At 48.6% G+C, this 22,097-nt stretch overlaps 1 protein-coding gene across 3 annotated transcripts in view; it reads right to left on the reverse strand.

The window, feature by feature from the left end:
* Positions 1 to 20,693, reverse strand: part of LOC129694600 (regulator of G-protein signaling 3-like) — a 53,280-nt gene extending 32,587 nt beyond the window's left edge. Inside the window, exon 1 of one of the 3 annotated variants that reach the window (XM_055631330.1) lies at positions 20,452 to 20,693. Coding sequence is in view for 1 of the 3 variants with exons in the window: in XM_055631327.1 (XP_055487302.1) it covers positions 4,439 to 4,486 (48 nt within the window). In the remaining 2 variants the exon portion in view is untranslated. Of the gene's footprint in view, positions 1 to 4,438; positions 4,695 to 20,451 lie in introns of those variants that run through there. The other 2 variants (XM_055631329.1, XM_055631327.1) reach the window with 2 other exon arrangements.
* Positions 20,694 to 22,097: the final 1,404 nt, after the last annotated feature.

Below are 22,097 nucleotides of genomic sequence, written 5' to 3' on the forward strand. Positions count from 1 at the left end.
CCTTCTCAGCCTTCTAAGTTACAGAGTATACAAGCCCGGCCGTTCCATTCTCTCAACATGTGACAGTCCCGCCATCCTGGAAATTAACCTTGTAAACCTACGCTGCACTCCCTCAATAGCAAAAATGTCCTTCCTCAAATTAGGGAACCAAAACTGCACACAATACTCCAGGTGTGGTCTCACTAAATGGAACTAAACTCACGGGGAGAACGTACAAACTCAGCACATTTAACATCCAGTAGTCAGGATCGAACCTGTGTCTCTGGCACTACAAGGGAACAAATCTACCGCTGTTCCACCATGCTGCCCATCCTGGTACAAAATCCATTATTCACCTATTATCCCTACTGCTTAACAGCCACTGAAAATCACATCTTATTGAATTAGGTGCAATAAGTATTTAATGGCGTGACAAATGATAACTGCTGAACGACCTCTCTGGCCCTGAAAACCAAATTTTGTACGCACGGATTTTCAATTGGATAATTAATTCAAAATTATTACTTTTTTTAATCCGAAAGTTTGTTCATTTGTCAACTTCCTCCTTCATGTGGTTCTCAGTGACTCTATTGTGTGTTCTCTTCCTCTTTTCCTTCGATGCAGCTGGCCGCACGAACGACTCAGTCATATCACTGTTGCTAGGCTCACGACAGCACACAGTGGGGTCAAGTGTCAAGGTCAGGTGTCAAGGGTTATGGGCCTGTCCCACTTGGGAGATTTTTTTCGGCAACTGCCGGCGACTGTCATGGTCGTAGCAGGTTGCCGAAAAACCAGGTGACTGGACCTCCCCCCCCCTTACGACAATTAATTCTCTGCCTCAGAGGGCGGTGGAGGCCGGTTCTCTGGCTGCTTTCAAGAGAGAGCTAGATAGGGCTCTCAAAGATAGCGGAGTCAGGGGATATGGGGAGAAGGCAGGAATGGGGCACTGATTGTGGATGATCAGCCATGATCACATTGAATGGCGGTGCTGGCTCGAAGGGACGAATGGCCTCCTCCTGCACCTATTGTCTATTGTACCTGCGACTGAATTGTCTTCAGTTATCACTGACAGGGTCATAGCTTGTCGAGGGTGGACTTTGGTTGTCATAGGTTGTCGCCTGTGTGGTCATAGGTGGCCGTGCTATTGGGTTGCCGGTTGGCGGTAGCTTACCGTGGCTTGATGTCGACTAGGTGGTAGGTTGTTGTAGCCTGTCGTAGACATTATAGACAATAGACAATAGGACCGGCCTCCACCGCCCTCTGAGGCAGAGAATTCCACAGACTCACAACTCTAAGTGAGAAAAAGCGTTTCCTCGTCTCCGTTCCAAATGGCCAACCCCTTATTCTTAAACTGTGTGTGGCCCCTGGTTCTGGACTCCCCCAACATCGGGAACATGTATCCCGCCTCTAGCGTGTCCAAGTCCTTGACAATCTTATATGTTTCAATGAGATGCCCTCTCATCCTTCTAAACTCCAGAGTGTACAAGCCCAGCCACTCCATTCTCTCAGCATATGACAGTCCCGCCATCCTGGGAATTAACCTTGTAAACCTACGCTGCACTCCCTCAGTAAACAACAATGTCCTTCCTCAAATTAGGGGACCAAAACTGCACACAATACTCCAAAATTCCAATTAAGATAGTCCGAGGGTCTCCAATCAGGTAGATAGTAGTTCAGGACTGTTCGCTGGTTGTTGATAGGATGGTTCAAAGCCTGATAACAGCTGGGAAGATACGGTCCATGAATCTGGAGATTTGCATTTTCACACTTCTATTCGTTTTGCCCAAGGAGAGATGGGAGAAGAGAGAATGGCCAGGGTTCCACTGGTCCTTGATTATGCTGCTGGCCTTGCCGAGACAGCATGAGATATAAATGGAGTCAATGGAAGGGAGGTTGGTAGGTTTGTTTGATGGTCTGGGCTGCGTCCACAAGGAAGGAGACAGTGAGGCTGAAGTGTCTCGACCCAAAACGTCACCTATTCCTTTTCTGAAGAGCTGCTGCCTGACCCATTGAGTTACTCCTGAAGAAGGGTCTCGACCCGAATTGTCGCCCGTTTCCTTAGCTCCATAGATGCTGCCTCCACTGCCGAATTTCTCCAGCAATTTTATCTACCTTCAATTTTCCAGCATCTGCAGTTCCTTCTTAAACATTGAGTTTCTCCAGTTTTTTAATGTCAGTTTGACTTCATTTTGTCTGGGCGGAGGATATCTGAGGTCAGCCCTGCTAAAGAGTGTACAGCCTTGGGCTAATGAAACAAATCAGCGTGCAACCTCTCGCTGCCCAATTTGACCTCCCAGCCAACATAAACCAACAATATACTCTGGCCTATCATAGCAGAAGTTAGTGAAATGGTCACAGGAACTAAAGACCAACATTCCTAACCAACATTCCAGACCAACATTCCCAACAGAACCACAGAAAGCTGGAACATGAGGAAGGCCAGAGTCTGATCACATCTGGTCCAACATTCCTGAAGTTAGTCATATCATAGAATGTTATTGTGTAGACAGGCCCTTTCACCCAACTGGTCCCATCTACACTAGTCCCACTTGCCTGCCATTGCCCCATATCCCTCCAACCCTGTCCCATCCATGTACTTGTCCAATCACTTCCTAAACTAAAAGATTCATCTTCCGGTATACTATCTAAATGGCGTCAAGTTGGGGAAAGGGGAAGTACAACGGGATCTGGGGGTCCTTGTACATCAGTCTATGAAAGTAAGCATGCCACTGCATATCCCCTGACTCTGCTATATTTAAGAGCCCTATCTGGCTCTCTCTTGAAAGTATCCAGAGAACCGGCCTCCACCGCCCATCCGGGGCAGAGAATTCCACAGACTCACCACTCTCTGTGAGAAAAAGTGTTTCCTCATCTCTGTTCTAAATTGCTTACCCCTTATTCTTAAACTGTGTGTGTGGCCCCTGGTTCTGGACTCCCCCAACATCGGGAACATGTTTCCTGCCTCTAGCGGGAAACATGATTCCTTTGCTCCATAGATTCTGCCCCACCTGCTGAGTTTCACCAGCATTTTTATCCACCTTAGAGTGAATCGGTGGTGGGCACGGACTGGGTGGGTGAAAGGGGCCTGTTTCTGTATCTCCAAACTAAAGACAAGCTAAATAAATCCTCTCCAAAGGCCATCTAGATCAACGACTTTTTCAGATTCAAGGCGAGAAGAAATAAAATCCCCCCCCTCCCCTCAAAAAAAAACATTCCTGGGATGCACAATGATGATCTATGATTTATAAGGAGCTGCTGTTTTTGTGAAACCACTCCGGAGAAATCAAACTGAATTCAATGCAACAGTTGCCAAGGCAAGTGGTGCTGTGGCTTTTGATTCTCAAGGTGAATGGGAAAGAACAGAGAGAGATGGAGAGAGTTAGTGGAGGGGGGGGGGGGGGGGGGGGGGGGGGGGGGTGAGAGCTTAGGGTCCAAGCAAGCGAAGGCATGGCCAGAGGCGGTGAAGGGAATGAAATTCAGGTGAGAAGCCAACACCGCAAAAGCAATTAGGAAGAGGGGATCGGACAAAGATGTGGAGCAATTTTTAACATCAAACGCTGGAGTAACTCAGCCGGGACAGAGGCAGCGTCTCTGGAGAGAAGGATTGGGTGATGTTTTCTTCAGATGTTTCCTCCTCTCCCCCTCTCCCCTCTCTCCCCCTCCCTCTCTCTAGCCCTCCCTCCCTCTCTCCCTCTCCTTACCTCTCTCCCTCTCCCCACTCCTCTCTCTCCCATCCCTCCCTCCTCTCCCTCTCTCCCCTCCTCTTCTCCTCTCTCTCCCCCTCCCTCTCCCCTCCTCTCCCCTCCTCCCCTCTCTCCCCCTCCCTCTCTCTCTCCCACTCTCCTCTCCCTCTCTCCCTCTCTCCTTCCCTCTCCCCCTCCCTCCTCCCACCCCACTCTCCCTCTCCCCCTCTCCCTCTCCTCTCCCTCCTCCTCCCCCTCTCCCCTCTCCCTTTCTCTCTCTCTCTCTCTCTCTCTCTCTCTCTCTCTCTCTCTCTCTCTCTCTCTCCCTCGCTCTCTCTTCTCCCTCTCCCCCTCTCCCCCTCTCTCCCCCTCCCCCTTTCCCTCTCCCTCCTTCCCTCAAAGATAGACACAAAACGCTGGAGTAACTCAGCGGGACAGAGGCAGCGTCTCTGGAGAGAAGGAATGGGTGACATTTCGAGTCGAGGCCCTTCTTCAGACTGTGTCTGAAGTCTGAATTATGCAGAATGGTCTCGATTCGAGACGTCGCCCATTCCTTCCCTCCGGAGATGCTGCCTGGCTGGCTGGCTGTCCCACCGAGTTGCGGCAGCGTTGTGTGCGCGTCTTCGGTGTAAACCAACACCTGAAGTCCCTTCTTGCACACGGGGCATTTGTAAGACGGCCGGGGAGTTAGAGTGGGCAAGCGAGGAGGGGGGGAGAGGGAAGAGCAGACTGGGGAGAAGAGCAGACAGGGGGAAGAAGGCAGGAATTGTACTCACTGACAGCACAAGAGCAGAGACGGTGAGAGATGCCATCAGTCTTGGCATCGGTGGCTCCGAGCTGGACCTGGGGTGGGCGAGAGAGGAGGGGGGTTTACGGCAGGCGGCGATGCCAGGACCAACCTGGGTACAGGGCAGGGTTCAGCAGCTTTCCCCGGCTGCAGCTTCCTCGCTGACTGCCTGCTGGCGACCAGAGCGGATTGTGACTCTGCAGCATCTCCGCGCTGGCACTGAGACTTCCCACTGCTCAATGCAGCTGCCGAATGACCCGCCCCATGCACCTCGCCCCCTCCCAACACACACACATATACACACACACACACACACACTGGCTGCTGCCTTGCGGTGGAAACATGCACACTCACACACACTCACACTCACACACTCACAAGCTCCCACACACACTCACACATGCACACTCACGCTCACTCACACACTGGCTACTGGCTCAAGGTGGCAACACGCACACTCACCCACACGCACTCACATTCACGCAAACTCACGCGCACACATACACTCACACACACGCTCTCACACACACGTGCACGCTTGCACACACACACACATGCTCACACACGCACTCACATGGGCACTCAAACACTCGCATGCACGTGCGTACACACTCATACAAACATACACACCACACACACACTTACACCACACCAAACATTCACACACGCACTCACACTCATGCTCTAACACTCACACAGTCACAAACACTTACATATTCACACACGCACACACAACGCACATTCTCACACACACACACAATGCACTCGATACTCACACACATACACTCACACACACACACACACACAGACACACACACAGGACTCAGAGTGCTGGAGTAACACAGCGGGTTCTGCAGCCTGTCAGGGCAACATGCGTAGGTGACGTTTTGTGTCGAGACCTCTCTTCAGACTGATTGTAGGAGGATGGGGAGGAAAAGCTGGGAGAGGACAGAGACAGGGTAAAACTTGACAGGCACGGTGGCGCAGCGGTAGAGTTGCTGCCTCACAACGCCAGAGACCCGGGTTCCATCCTGACTCCGGGTGCTGTCTGTACGGAGTTTGTCCATGTGTGTGTGTGACTCAGTATCCTACACACACACACACACACACACACACACACACACTACCGGCCCAGCTACATCAACACCACTCTCAATGGATCATTTGTGACTCAGTGTTATTAAATATTTGGCTGGAGACGCAATACTATAGGCCTACGTCAGTCACAGTGAATAAGCTAACATATACACAAGGCTCCTGCCAGGAATCTGTTTCCATGGAGCCTGGCACCTTTTCAGAATCTAAGGCTGATTTTTTCCTGTCTCTCCAGACGTATACATAGAAAACAGAAGCAGACTGCAGGCCATTCAGCCCATCAGTCCTGCCATTCCCCTCAAAACCAATCGTGGCTGAATGAGTCCCACCCCCCATTTCTCACCTTACATCAATTCAGCACAGTACCATACAGCCCTTCAGCCCATCTAAAATTGGAAAGGGTGCAGATGAGATTCACCAGCTTGAGTTTAGTTTAGTTTAGAGATACAGTGCAGAAACCGGCCCTTCGACCCACAAGGTCCGTGCCGACCAGCGATCCCCACACATTAAGTGTAGATGCAAAGAGGTCCTTCTGCAGTTGTACAGGGCCCTAGTGAGACCACACCTGGAGTATTGTGTGCAGTTTTGGTCCCCTAATTTGAGGAAGGACATTCTTGCTTTTGAGGCAGTGCAGCGTAGGTTCACCAGGTTAATTCCCGGGATGGCGGGACTGTCATATGCTGAGAGAATGGAGCGGCTGGGCTTGTATACTCTGGAGTTTAGAAGGATGAGAGAGGATCTTGTTGAAACGTATAAGATTTTTAAGGGTTTGGACATGCTAGAGGCAGGAAACATGTTCCCGATGTTGGGGGAGTCCAGAACCAGGGGCCACACAGTTTAAGAATTTAAGAATTAAGTAAGCCATTTAGAACGGAGACGAGGAAACACTTTTTCTCACAGAGAGTTGTGAGTCTGTGGAATTATCTGCCACAGAGGGCGGTGGAGGACGGTTCTCTGGATACTTTCATGAGAGAGCTAGATAGGCCTCTTAAAGATAGCGGCATATGGGGAGAAGACAGGAATGGGGTACTGATTGGGGATGATCAGCCATGATCACATTGAATGGCGGTGCTGGCTTGAAGGGCCGAATGGCCTCCTCCTGCACCTAGTGTCTATTGTCTATTGTTTATTAACACTATCCAACACAAACGAGGGACAATTTTTATATTTACCAATCCAATTAACCTACAAATCTGCACGTCTTTGGAGTGTGAGAGGAAACTGACGGTCTCGGAGAAAACCCACGCAGGTCACAGGGAGAACGTACAAACTCCGTACAGACAGCATCCATAGTTGGGATTGAACACAGATCTCTGGCGCTGCAAGCAGCAACTCTTCCAAAATGCTTTTGTTTGGGCAATCGGAACTGCACACAATACTCCAAATGTGTAGATAGGAACGGCAGATGCTGGTGTCAACTGAAGATAGAGAGAAAATGTTGGAGTAACTCAGCGGGACAGGCAGGATCTCAGAAGAGAAGGAATGGGTGACGTTTCGGGTCGGAGTCTGAAGAAGGGTCTTGACCCAAAAACGTCACCCATTCCTTCTCCCCAGAGATGCTGCCCGTCCCGCTGAGTTACTCCAACATTTTGTGACTATCTTTGCAATACTACAAACACAAACCAAACCTAACCCAAGCAAAAAGTCTTAGAGGGCTACACAATCTAATACACAGAATGTATGTTCTGGTTGAAAGGACTGGGGAGGGAGTGCCTCGAAGAGTGAAGATCTCAAGGCAGAATGACTCCTCACTCCATCTTCATTACACTGATCAGAGAGCAACGCATTTGCATTCTTTGTTAATGAGCTCTGAGCTAGTCCGCCTGGGATTTTAAATTCAGATGTTCAGCCGAATACATTTCAAAAATAGCACGGCTTCGGAAACCCAAGAATGATTAATATTCCACTGAAGAATAAATATAATTTATTAATTTAGTCCCGAGACAGAACAGCTGTAGCTAATCTTTCCGATAGTTCTATAAATACTCCAAAGCTTAAAGAGGATTGAATGGGAAAGGATGTAGAGAGAATACATTAACACAGTATTCACAATCGCTAACCAAATCGTTTTACCTCCGTCCCAAAGTGCCTTCACAAGTTTGCGAGGCAGTTTTGGTGGGAACTCCATCCGACAGCTGAGTTGAGGACGGATTTCAGAGGCTTGGAAACAACATAGAAACATAGAAACATAGACAATGGGTGCCGGAGTAGAGGCCATTCGGCCCTTCGAGCCAGCACCGCCATTCAATAAGATCATGGCTGATCATCCAACTCAGTATCCTGTACCTGCCTGACATAGTGGATTGCAAACCTGCAAGGTTTATTCCTGGGATGGCGAGACTGTCATATGCTGAGAGAATGGAGCGGCTGGGCCAACCCCATTGTAGACATTTGACTTTGTCCCTGGAGCTGGCGTGCTGCAATGCTGAGAACTGTAGAGAATTGCAGTTGTACAGGGCCCTAGTGAGACCACACCTGGAGTATTGTGTGCAGTTTTGGTCCCCTCATTTGAGGAAGTACATTCTTGCTATTGAGAGAGTGCAGCGTAGGTTCACCAGGTTAATTCCCGGGATGGCGGGACTGTCATATCCTGAGAGAATGGAGCAACTGGGCTTGTGCACTCTGGAGTTTAGAAGGATGAGAGGGTATCTTACTGAAACATATAGATTATTAAGGCAACGTTTCGGGTCAAAACTCTTCTTCAGACTTGTTTCAGAAGGGTTTTGGCCTATTTCCTTCGCTCCACAGATGCTGCCTCACCCGCTGAGTTTCTCCAGCATTTTGTCTACCTTCGATTTTCCAGCATCTGCAGTTCCTTCTTAAACAAGATTATTAAGGGTTTGGACACGCTAGAGGCAGGAAACATGTTCCCGATGTTGGGGGAGTCCAGGACCAGGGGCCACACAGTTTAAGAATAAGGGGTAAGCCATTTAGAACGGAGACGAGGAAACACTTTTTCTCACAGAAAGTGGTGAGTCTGTGGAATTCTCTGCCTCAGAGGGCGGTGGAGGCCGGTTCTCTGGATACTTTCAAGAGAGAGCTAGATAGGGCTCTTAAAGATAGCGGAGTCGGGGGATATGGGGAGACGGCTGGAATGGGGTACTGATTGGGGATGATCACATTGAATGGTGGTGCTGGCTCGAAGGGCCGAATGGCCTCCACCTGCAACTACTATCTATTGTCTGTTGACTCCCAACTTGCTCCCAATGCCGATATTCCTGGTTTAGCTGGGGACTGGGAAAAGGATTTGGAAAGGATCCCGGGAGAAGATATTTGAATGTCTGCCAGTTTTGTAGCGAGCTGTTTGAATTCTAAAAGAGGTCCCCATGGGTGGCTACAGAGAACTTGCTAGAAGATTGCAATCGTTGCTAGGCAACCTGTATGAGGAGGTTACTTGGGAGCAGAGTACTACTTCTCCATTCCCCATCCCACCCGGCAAAGCTGCCTCCCATCCCTGCCTCCCATCTCTGCCTCTGATCCCTGCCTCCCATCCCTGCCTCCCATTCCTGCCTCCCATCCCTGCCTCCCATCCCTGCCTCTCATTCAATAGACAATAGGTGCAGGAGGAGGCCATTCAGCCCTTCGAGCCAGCACCGCCATTCAATGTGATCATGGCTGATCATCCCCAATCAGTACCCCGTTCCTGCCTTCTCCCCATTCAAGAGATAGCGGAGTCAGGGGATATGGGGAGAAGGCAGGAACGGGGTACTGATTGGGGATGATCAGCCATGATCACATTGAATGGCGGTGCTGGCTGGAAGGACTGGACAAGCTAGATGCAGCAAAAATGTTCCCAATGTTGGGCGAATCCAGAACCAGGGGCCACAGTCTTAGAATAAAGGGAGAGGCCATTTAAGACTGAGGTGAGAAAAAAACTTTTTCACCCAGAGAGTTGTGAATTTGTGGAATTCCCTGCCACAGAGGGCAGTGGAGGCCAAGTCACTGGATGGATTTAAGAGAGAGTTAGATAGAGCTCTAGGGGCTAGTGGAGTCAAGGGATATGGGGAGAAGGCAGGCACGGGTTATTGATTGGGGACGATCAGCCATGATCACATTGAATGGCGGTGCTGGCTCGAAGGGCCGAATGGCCTCCTCCTGCACCTATTTTCTATGTTTCTGTGTTACATGCGTGAACATTTCTCTCGAGAAGGCCGCGAGTTTTATTTGCCTTGTTAGACACTTGACTAATATGTGTCACCCAACTTAAATCTTTGCTTAATTCGGCTCGTAGATATGGATGATAGTCGACAGCAAGCAGTGTATGGCAACCCCACATCCCGTTTATATCAACGGGTCGAAGGTGGAAAGGGTCAAGAGCTTCAAATCCCTGGACGTGCACATTTCCGAAGATCTCTCCTGGTCCCAGAACACTGATGCAATTATAAAGAAAGCACATCAGCGCCTCTACTTCCTGAGAAGATTACGGAGAGTCGGTTTGTCAAGGAGGACTCTCTCGAACGTCTACAGTTGCACAGTAGAGAGCATGCTGACCGGTTGCATCGTGGCTTGGTTCGGCAACTTGAGCGTCCAGGAGCGGAAAAGAATACAAAAAGTTGTGACCACTGCCCAGTCCATCATCGGCTCTGACCTCCCCACCATCGAGGGGATCTATCGCAGTCGCTGCCTCAAAAAGGCTGGCAGTATCATCAAGGACCCACACCATCCTGGCCACACACTCATCTCCCCGCTACCTTCAGGTAGAAGGTACAGGAGCCTGAAATCTGTTAACATCCAGGTTCAGGAATAGCTACTTCCCCACAGCCATCAGACTATTAAACTCAACTCAAACAAACTCTGAACTATAACAGCCTATTGCACTTTATCTGTTTACTGATGTGTGTATATATATATGGTCTATGATATATAGACACACTGATCTGTTCTGTATTTATGCCTACAATATTCTGTTGTGCTGCAGCAAGCAAGAATGTCATTGTCCTATCTGGGACACATGACAATAAACTCTCTTGACTTGACTTGACTTGACCCATATTGTTTGTGGAATTCTCTGCCTCAGAGGGCGGTGGAGGCCGGTTCTCTGGATACTTTCAAGAGAGAGCTAGATCGAGCTCTTATAGATAGCGGAGTCAGGGGATATGGGGAGAAGGCAGGAACGGGGTACTGACTGGGGATGATCATTCGACAATAGACAATAGACAATAGGTGCAGGGGTAGGCCAGTCGGCCCTTCGAGCCAGCACCGCCATTCGATGTGATCATGGCTGATCATCCCCAATCAGTACCCCATTCCTGCCATGAACACATTGAATGGCGGTGCTGGCTCGAAGGGCCGAATGGCCTCCTCCTGCACCTATTGTCTATTGTATTCTGATAGAAGTGGTTTAATTATGGGTTAATAATTGGAAAGAAATTGATACTTAAATTTGGGAAAAATACAACCACACCAACTGTTAAAATGTGGATTAGGAATATGATGGACATAGCACGCCTTGAAGAAATGAGACTCCGACTAATAGATAAATATGACCAATTCTTAAAGAGTTGGTCTCCTTTCATCGACTTTTTGGAATCATGTGATGCAGCGGTGCCGTAAGGTTTGCTGATTTCAGTTCCTGACGCGGATAGATCTACATCTCCGAATACAGATTTGAAAAATTCTCTTTTAAGGGGCCTTCTCTTCTATTTCTACTTTCCTCTTTCTCTCTTCCTTTTTTTATTTTTTATATACACACTTCACGTTTTTCTACTCTCTACCATCTATTTCTCCACTTTTTCCCCTTTCTATTGCTTTCTTTTTCTTGTTCTGCTTACTTCTTTCTTATAACATAAAACTAGAGGTTGTACATAGAATGGATTACGTTATTACATAGTTGGCACCTAAAATTAGGTTCCACTGTACTGTTTTGTGCTGTATTAACTTCTAATAAAATAAAATAAAAAATAAAAACTAAAAAAGAAGTGGTTTAATCTTGTGTGGGACATGCATGGTATGACATTGGGTGGTATTGAATGGCAACTCCGTACAGGCAGCAGCCGAGGCTGGGATCGAACCTGGGCCTCTGGCGCAGGTTCGATCCCACCCTGCACCCCCCCCCCCCCCCCCCCTGTGTCCGGAAGGCTCATCCTGTAATCACCTCACCCCTTGACACACAAGAACCAAACAGCTCTGTCAATTGCCATTAAATTCATCATCACACATCCATTTACACAGACAATAGGTGCAGGACCACAGACTTTAGTCACAACCACAGACTTCTCCCTGGACTCTGCCGTTCTGCATTTCTATCCATTGTACTCTCTCTCCCCATCCCCCCCCCCCCCCCCCCCCTTCACCCCCACATGTATCTCTGAAGAAGGGTTTCGGCCCGAAACGTTGCCTATTTCCTTCGCTCCATAGATGCTGCCGCACCCGCTGAGTTTCTCCAGCATTTTTATCTACCCTCTCTCTCTCTCTCTCCCCACCTTCTCGCTTCTCCCTCCCACACCCCTCTTCCATCCACTCTCTCCCCTCTCTCTTTCCCTTTCTCTCTCCCCCTCTCTCTTTCCATCTCTCTCCATCTCTCCCTCCCCGTCCCTCTCTCTCACACACACTCTCTCTTCCTCTTTCTCTCTCTCTCTCTCTCTCCCCTCTTTCCCCCCTCCCCCCCCCCCTCCCCCCACTCTCTCTCTCTCCCCTCCCCCTCTCCCTCTCTCGTTTCCTGCTCTCTCCCCAAGGTCACTCCCCCGCCACTCTTTGATTCTGCAATGAATTAGAGCTCCCACACTCTCTCTCTCTCTCTCTCTCTCTCTCTCTCTCTCTCTCTCTCTCTCTCTCTGTGTTTCTCTCTGTCTATGTCTCTCTCTCTCTGTCTGTCTCTCTCTCTGTCTCTCTCTGTCTCTCTCTCTCTCTCTCTCTCTCTCTCTCTCTCTCTCTCTCTCTCTCTGTCTCTCTCTCTCTCTCTCTCTGTCTCTCTCTCTCTCTGTCTCTCTCTCTCTCTCTCTCTCTCTCTCTCTCTCTCTCTCTCTCTCTCTCTCTCTCTCTCTCTCTCTCTCTCTCTCTCTCTCTCTCTCTCTCTCTCTCTCTCTCTCTCTCTCTCTCTCTCTCTCTCTCTCTCTCTCTCTCTCTCTCTCTCTCTCTCTCTCTCTCTCTCTCTCTCTCTCTCTCTCTCTCTCTGTCTCTCTCTGTCTCTCTCTCTCTCTCTCTCTCTCTCTCTCTCTCTCTCCCTCTCTCTCTCTCTCTCTCTCTCTCTCTCTCCCTCTCTCTCTCTCTCTCTCTCTCTCTCTCTCTCTCTCTCTCTCTCTCTCTCTCTCTCTCTTGCTCTCTCTCTCTCTCTCTCTCTCTCTCTCTCTCTCTCTCTCTCTCTCTCTCTCTCTCTCTCTCTCTCTCTCTCTCTCTCTCTCTCTCTCTCTCTCTCTCTCTCTCTCTCTCTCTCTCTCTCTCTCTCTCTCTCTCTCTCTCTGTCTCTCTCTCTCTCTCTCTCTCTCTCTCTCTGTCTCTCTCTCGCCCTCTCACTCCATAGAACATAGCATGTGATACAGCACAGTGCAGGAACAGGCCCTTTGGCCCTTAATGCCCATGCCGAACATGATCCCAGGATCAACCAAATCTCCCCTGTCTGGATGTGGTCCTCATCCCTCTATTCCCTGCATAGTCACGTATATGTGTAAAAGCCCCAGAAACACCACTATCATATCAGCCTCTACCACCACCATGCCCTGGCAGCTCGTTCCAGGCACCCACCACCCTCTGTGTAAAACTACATGACCCACACGTTAATGCAAGTTAAAAAAAGGTTGTTTGTGTCTACCGCCTCTCTACCTCCAGTGAGAACACCCCTCCAACCAGGGGGCCACAAGTGGGCAAAGGTTGCTTTACTTGGTTTAAAGATAGTTCCAAACACTTCTAAATACGACAAGAATAAAAGTACGAACGCTGAGAATTTACAGAGCGGTTTTACATGGTTCACATCTTGTACATTCTGTTTGCAAACAATGATTACATTTTTTTATTACAACAGGTGCAGGAGGAGGCCATTCGGCCCTTCGAGCCAGCACCGCCATTCAATGTCATTCAATTCAAAGTTGTGACCACTGCCCAGCCCATCATCGGCTCGGACCTCCCCACCGTCGAAGGGATCTATCGCAGTCGCTGCCTCAAAAAGGCAGCCAGCATCATCAAGGACCCACACCATCCTGGCCACACACTCATCTCACCATTGCCATTGGGCAGAAGGTACAGGAGTCTGAAAACGGTAACGTCCAGGTTCAGGAATAGCTACTTCCCCACAGCCATCAGGCTGTTAAACACAACAAATAAGCTCTGAACAACCAAAGATTATAATTATAGACAATAGACAATAGACAATAGGTGCAGGAGGAGGCCATTCGGCCCTTCGAACCAGCACCGCCATTCAATGTGATCATGGCTGATCATCCCCAATCAGTACCCCGTTCCTGCCTTCTCCCCATATCCCCCTGACTCCACTATCTTTAACAGCCCCATCTAGCTCTCTCTTGAAAGTATCCAGAAAACCGGCCTCCACCGCCCTCTGAGGCAGAGAATTCCACAGACTCACCACTCTCTGTGAGAAAAAGTGTTTCCTCATCTCCGTTCTAAATGGATTACCCCTTATTAGAAACATAGAAAATAGGTGCAGGAGGAGGCCATTCGGCCCTTTGAGCCAGCACCGCCATTCATTGTGATCATGGCTGATTGTCCCCAATCAATAACCCAGTGCCTGCCTTCTCCCCATATCCCTTGACTCCACTAGCCCCTAGAGCTCTATCTAACTCGCTCTTAATTCTTAAACTGTGGCCCCTGGTTGTGGATTCCCCCAATATTGGGAACCATGTTTCCAGCCTCTAGTGTGTCCAAACCCTTAATAATCTTATATGTTTCAATAAGATATCCTCTCATCCATCTAAACTCCAGAATATACAAGCCCAGCCGCTCCATTCTCTCAGCATATGACAGTCCCGCCATCCCGGGATTTAACCTTGTAAACCTACGCTGCACTCCCTCAATAGCAAGAATGTCCTTCCTCAAATTAGGGGACCAAAACTGCACACAATACTCCAGGTGTGTTCTCACTAGGGCCCTGTACAACTGCAGAAGGACCTCTGCTCCTCTTCTCAACTCCTCTTGTTATAAAGGCCAACTTCACTGCCTGCTGTACCTGCATGCTTATTTTGTACATTATTTTGGCAAATAATGCGTACATTTGGAAAAAAATTGAATATACTTGCGAGAGAAGTCTATCTTAAATCTCTGGCGTTCTAGAGAAAACAGCCCATGTCTTTCCAACCTTACCCAATAGGTTATACCATCCAATCCAGAATATATCCTGTTAAACCTCCTCCACACCTTTGCCAAAGCCTCAACTTTCTTCCTGTAATGGGGTAACCAGAACTGCACGTAATGCTCCAATTGTGGCCATGCCAAAGGCTTAGAAAACTGCATCATAACTTCCTGACTCATATGCTGAATGACCTTTCCACATTCTGTGTTTGTAATAAATCTTTCTCCTGCTTCCAGTTCAATTTGGACAAAAAATGCTGGAGAAACTCAGCAGGTGAGGCAGCATCTGGGGTGAGCCATTTAGAACGGAGACGAGGAAACATGTTCCCGATGTTGGGGGAGTCCAGAACCAGGGGCCACACACACACAGTTTAAGAATAAGGGGTAAGCCATTTAGAACGGAGACGAGGAAACATGTTCCCGATTTTGGGGGAGTCCAGAACCAGGGGCCACACACACAGTATAAGAATAAGGGGTAAGCCATTTAGAACGGAGACGAGGAAACACTTTTTCACACAGAGTTGTGAGTCTGTGGAATTCTCTGCCTCAGAGAGTGGTGGAGGCCGGTTATCTGGATACTTTCAAGAGAGAGCTAGATAGGGCTCTTAACGGAGATAGGGGAGAAGGAGTACAGGGATGATCAGCCATGGAGGGGATCTTATAGAAACTTACAAAATTCTTAAGGGGTTGGACAGGCAGAAAGATTGTTCCCGATGTTAGGGAAGTCCAGGGGGGTCACAGCTAAGGATAAAGGGGAAATCCTTTAAAAAACCGAGATGAGAAGAACTTTTTTCACGGGAGTGAATCAACTCCATGATCCACATTGAATGTTAGGTGCTGGCTCGAAGGGCCGAATGGCCTCTACTCCTACACCTATTGTCTATTCTAACATCTGGATGAATGGCCTCTACTCCTGCACCTATTGTCTATGTCATCTATGGAGCGAAGGAAATAGGTTTTGGGTCAGAGTGTCAGAGTATTCAACATGCCAGAGATTTAGGGTAGACTTCTCTCGGAAGTATATTCCATTTTCTTCCGAATGTACGCATTATTTGCAAAAAGAATGTACAACATTTTGTACGGAATGTACAAAATAAGCATGCAGGTACAGCAGGCAGTGAAGAAGGGGTCTGAAGAAGGGTCTTGACACAAAACGTGGCCTATTTCCTTCGCTCCATAGATGCTGCCTCACCCGCTGAGTTTCTCCAGCATTTTTATCTACCTTCAAGTACCCAGCATCTGCAGTTCCTTCTTAAACATCCAGTCTAAGTTTGTTTAGTTTCGAGATACAGAGCGGAAACAGGCCCCTTCGGCCCACCGAGTCCGATCTGACCACATTCGGTCCTGGTTCAGGAACAGCAGCTTCCCCACAGCCATCAGGCTATTAAACACAACATCGAATAAGCTCTGAGATCTGAACTGCGAAAGACTATATTATTATTTGTTATTTGCACTAAATTTGTTATTTATTGAGCGTTTTTTTTTTTTTCGCATTATGTACAATGTTTACATATTCACATCTTCTGTTGTGCTGCAGCAAGTAAGAATTTCATTGTCCCGTCCAGGACATATGACACGAAAACACTCTTGACTCTTGCCCATCGATCCCCGCACACTAACACTATCCTACACACACTAGGGACAATTTCAACATGAACCAAGCCAATTAACCCTACAAACCACCCCATCTTGGGCTTATACACTCTGGGGTTTAGAAGGATGAGAGGGCAACTTATTGAAACATATAAGATTGTCAAGGTACACAAAAATGCTGGAGAAACTCAGCGGGTGCAGCAGCATCTATGGAGCGAAGGAAATAGGCGACATTTCGGGCCGAAACCCTTCTTCAGACTGATATGGGGTGGGGGAGGAGAAGGGAGGAAAAAGGGGAGGAGGAGGAGCCCGAGGGCAGGGGGATGGGAGGAGACAGCTCGAGGGTTAAGGAAGGGGAGGAGACAGCAAGGGCTAGCAAAATTGGGAGAATTCAACGTTCATGCAATCCGGACGCAAGCAACCTAGGCGGAATATGAGGTGCTGTTCCTCCAATTTCCGGTGTTGCTCACTCTGGCAACGGAGGAGACCCAGGACAGAGAGGTCGGATTGGGAATGGGAGGGGGAGTTGAAGTGCTGAGCCACCGGGAGTTCAGCTTGGTTATTGCGGACTGAGCGGAGGTGTTCGGCGAAACGATCGCCCAACCTCCGCCTAGTCTCACCGATGTAAATCAGATGACATCTAGAGCAGCGGATGCAGTAGATGAGGTTGGAGGAGATACAGGTGAACCTTTGTTGCACCTGGAACGACTGCTTGGGTCCATGAATGGAGTCGAGGGGGGAGGTGAAGGGACAGGTGTTGCATTTCTTGCGGTTGCAACGGAAAGTGCCCAGGGAGGGGGTGGTACGGGAGGGAAGAGAAGAATTGACAAGGGAGTTGCGGAGGGAACGGTCTTTGCGGAAGGCAGATATGGGGGGAGATGGGAAGATGTGGCGAGTGGTGGGGTCATGTTGGAGGTGGCGGAAATGGCGGAGGATTATTTGTTGCATTTGCTGGGTTTTGGGTTTTGGGTATTGTTAATGGTTTGGACACACCAGAAGCAGGAAACACGTTCCCGATGTTGGGGGAGTCCAGAACCAGGGGCCACACGCAGTTTAAGAATAAGGAGTAAGCCATTTAGAACGGAGACAAGGAAACACTTTTTCACACAGAGAGTTGTGAGTCTGTGGAATTCTCTGCCTCAGAGGGCGGTGGAGGCCAGTTCTGCTATATTTAAGAGGGAGTTAGATGTGGCCCTTGTGGCCAAGGGGATCAGAGGGTATGGAGAGAAGGCAGGTACGGGATACTGAGTTGGATGATCAGCCATGATCATATTAAATGGCGGTGCAGGCTCGAAGGGCCGAATGGCCTACTCCTGCAACTAATTTCTATGTTTCTATGTTTCTATGTTTCTCTGGATACTTTCAAGAGAGAGTTAGATAGGGCTCTTAACGATAGCGGAGTCAGGGGATATGGGGAGAAGGCAGGAGCGAGGTACTGATTGGGGATGATCAGCCATGATCACATTGAATGGCGGTGCTGCCTCGAAGGGCCGAATGGCCTCCTCCTGCACCATAAGTCTATTGTCTTTTGTGTATCCTCCCCCTCTCTCAGACCCCTTCTCTCTCTCTCTCTCTCTCTCTCTTTCACACACACACACTCTTCTCTCCTTCCCCTCTTTCTCTCTGTCTCTCTCTCACACACACACACACTTTCACACTATTTCTCTCCTTCCTTTCTCTCTCTCTCTCTCTCTCTCTATCACTCACACACACACTTTCTCTCCTTCCTCTCACTTTTTTTTTTCCCCAAGACTTTATTCAACACATCAAATAATACAACAGATCAAGTCATACACAAAACAAACTTACATTATATCGTGTCATTATAGGACAACATTACAATCATTATTCACAATACTCTCAACCCCACGCGGTGACCAGCGCCCACGGAATACCTCCAAAGTCCCCGTGAGCACCGCATGTTCCCTCTCCAGGGACACACGTGCACGGACATAGGCCCGAAAGAGGGGCAAGCAGCCGACTCTTGCCTGACCATCCCAAATCTGAGGAAGGACATTATTGCCATAGAGGGAGTGCAGAGACGGTTCACCAGACTGATTCCTGGGATGTCAGGACTGTCTTATGAAGAAAGACTGGATAGACTTGGTTTATACTCTCTAGAATTTAGAAGATTGAGAGGGGATCTTATAGAAACTTACAAAATTCTTAAGGGGTTGGACAGGCTAGATGCAGGAAGATTGTTCCCGATGTTGGGGAAGTCCAGGACAAGGGGTCACAGTTTAAGGATAAAGGGGAAATCCTTTAAAACCGAGATGAGAAGAACTTTTTTCACACAGAGAGTGGTGAATCTCTGGAACTCTCTGCCACAGAGGGTAGTCGAGGCCAGTTCATTGGCTATATTTAAGAGGGATTTAGATGTGGCCCTTGTGGCTAAGGGGATCAGGGGGTATGGAGAGAAGGCAGGTACGGGATACTGAGTTGGATGATCAGCCATGATCATATTGAATGGCGGAGCAGGCTCGGAGGGCCGAATGGCCTACTCCTGCACCTAATTTCTATGTTTCTATGTTTCTATCCACCGCCTGCTGCCTGGACCCGCGTATGGCCATCTTGGCCAGGCCCAGGAGTAGACCGACAGGTAGGTCCCACCCTCCCACTTGGCTCTCCCCACACCCTGCCTTGTGTCCAAACACAAGAATCGTCGGACTAAAATGTAACCAGAACTTTAGGAACAACCCCTTCAGATATTGATACAGGGGCAGTGGCCTCTCACACTCCATATAAATGTGGAACACGGTCTCTTCCTCGCCACAGAAAATACAGGCAGCGGACGAGTCCGTGAACCGACTCAAAAGTTTGTTACATGCCACCGCTCTGTGCAGCACTCTCCACCCCAGGTCCACAATGTAAACTCTCCTTCCTCTCTCTCTCTGTTTCTCTCCCTCTCTCCCTTCCCCCTCCCTTTCTGATCTCTCCCTCTCACATTTTCCCTCCTTCCCCTTTTTCTCTCCCACGCACACACACACACAAACACACACACACACATAAACACACACACACACACACACACACACACACACACACACACACACACACACACACACACACACACACACACACACACACACACATAAACACACACACACACACACACAAACACACACACACACACATAAACACACACACACACACACACACACACACACACATAAACACACACACATAAACACACACACACACACACACATATATACACACACACACACACACACACACACACACACACACACACACACACACACACACCACACACACACACACACATAAACACATACACACACACACACACACACACACACACACACACACACACACACACACACACACACACAAACACTACACACACACACACACACACACACACACACACACACACACAACACACACACACACACATAAACACACACACACACACACACACATATAAACACACACACACACACACACACACACACACACACACACACACACACACACACACACACACACACACACACACACACACACACACGCACACACACACACACATATACACACACACACACACACACACACACACACACACACACACACACACACACACACACACACACACACACACACACACACACACACACACACACATAAACACACACACACACACACACACACACACACACAACACACACACACACATAAACACACACACACACACACATACACACACACACACATACACACACACACACACACACACACACACACACACACACACACACACACACACACACACACACACATAAACACACACACACACACACACACACACACACACCACAACACACACACACACACACACACACACACACACACACACACACACACACACACACACACACACACACACACACACACACACACACACACACACACACACACACACACACACACACACACGGAAGGCTGCGATCGCTGGGGGAACCGAATCCACCAACGCTGTCAAACTTCTGCAGCTTTGGTTCAATCCCACCCAGAACAAAGGCGGCTCCGTGCGTTCAGGAAGTCGGCGCGTTTTACCTTGGTGAGAGAGACAAACAGACAGAGAGACAGAGCTCCTGGCTGTTTACATCCAGTCCCCGGGTGGATTCAGGGGGCAGTGGGTACAGTGACTGCCCGCTTATGTGTAGACAGACACTCGCTCCACTCACTCGCTGAAACAGCTAGAAACCTCCTCGCGTGTAGAAAGGAAAATCTTTGTGGCTACAGCCACAGTCTGATGTTGACATCACCGCCGTTCTCAGTCTCGGTCAGCTGTCTAATCCCTGTATGCCTCCACCCACCCTGCCTTGTCTAACTCGCACACATCCAGCCTCTTGCAAATGAGAATATTGAGAGACCGCATCTGGAGTATTGTGTCCAGTTATGGTCTCCTAATTTGAGGAAGGACATTCTTGTGATTGAGGCAGTGCAGCGTAGGTTCACCAGATTGATCCCTGGGATGGCGGGACTGTCATATGAGGAAAGATTGAAAAGACTAGGCTTGTATTCATTGGAGTTTAGAAGGATGAGGGGGAAAGGGGATCTTATGGAAACATATAACATTATAAAAGGACTGGACAAGCTAGAAGCAGGAAAAATGTTCCCAATGTTGGATAAGTCCAGAATGTAAGTCCAGTACCAGGGGCCACAGTCTTAGAATAAAGGGGAGGTCATTTAAAACTGAAGTGAGGAAAAACATTTTCACCCAAAGAGTTGTGAATTTAATTCCCTGCCACAGAGGGCAGGGAGGCCAAATCACTGGATAGATTTAAGAGAGAGTTAGATAGAGCTCTAGGTGCTAGTGGAGTCAAGGGATATGGGGAGAAGGCAGGCACGGGTTATTGATTGGGGACGATCAGTCATGATCACAATGCATGGTGGTGCTGGCCCGAAGGGCCGAACGGCCTCTTCCTGCAACTATTTTCTATGTAAGATTATTAAAAGGCCTGTACCACCAGCATGTGATTGCACGCGTCTAGCACGGCCAAATCTAAGAGACCTGAACTTTATTTTTGCCTTCCATCACAGTGAGGAATGTGGAGGAGTCACTGTGGTGGATGTTCGTGGTAAAATGTGTTTTTGAGTGATCTGTTGCTTTTCAATTGTATGACTGATCTGGCAGTGTGATTCTGATTCTGATTCTGATTCTAGATAATGCCTTCTTAATGCCACTGCTGCCTTCTGTGGCGGTTTCAAAGCCTTTATCATAAGATCATAAGGGATAGGAGCAGATGAGGCCATTCGCCCATCGAGTCGGCTCCGCCATTCAATCACATAGAAACATAGAAACATAGAAAATAGGTGCAGGAGTAGAGGCCATTCGGCCCTTCGAGCCTGCGCCGCCATTCAATATGATCATGGCTGATCATCCAACTCAGTATCCTGTACCTGCCTTCTCTCCATACCCCCTGATCCCTTTAGCCACAAGGGCCACATCTAACTCCCTCTTAAATATAGCCAATGAACTGTGGCCTCAACTACCTTCTGTGGCAGAGAATTCCAGATCTATCACGGCTGATCTATCTCTCCCTCCGAACCCCATTGTCCTGCCTTCTCCCCATAACATCTGAGTCCATCAGACACATTCTAAATGTGCTTGCTTGAAAGGTCAACACCATTTCTAACTAATGACTTTAACTGCCTGTTCCATTAGGAGTGAGGCCACATGGACAATAATGTGAATG

The sequence above is a fragment of the Leucoraja erinacea genome, unplaced genomic scaffold (assembly GCF_028641065.1).
Source record: "Leucoraja erinacea ecotype New England unplaced genomic scaffold, Leri_hhj_1 Leri_71S, whole genome shotgun sequence".
Classification (NCBI taxonomy): Eukaryota; Metazoa; Chordata; class Chondrichthyes; order Rajiformes; family Rajidae; genus Leucoraja; species Leucoraja erinaceus.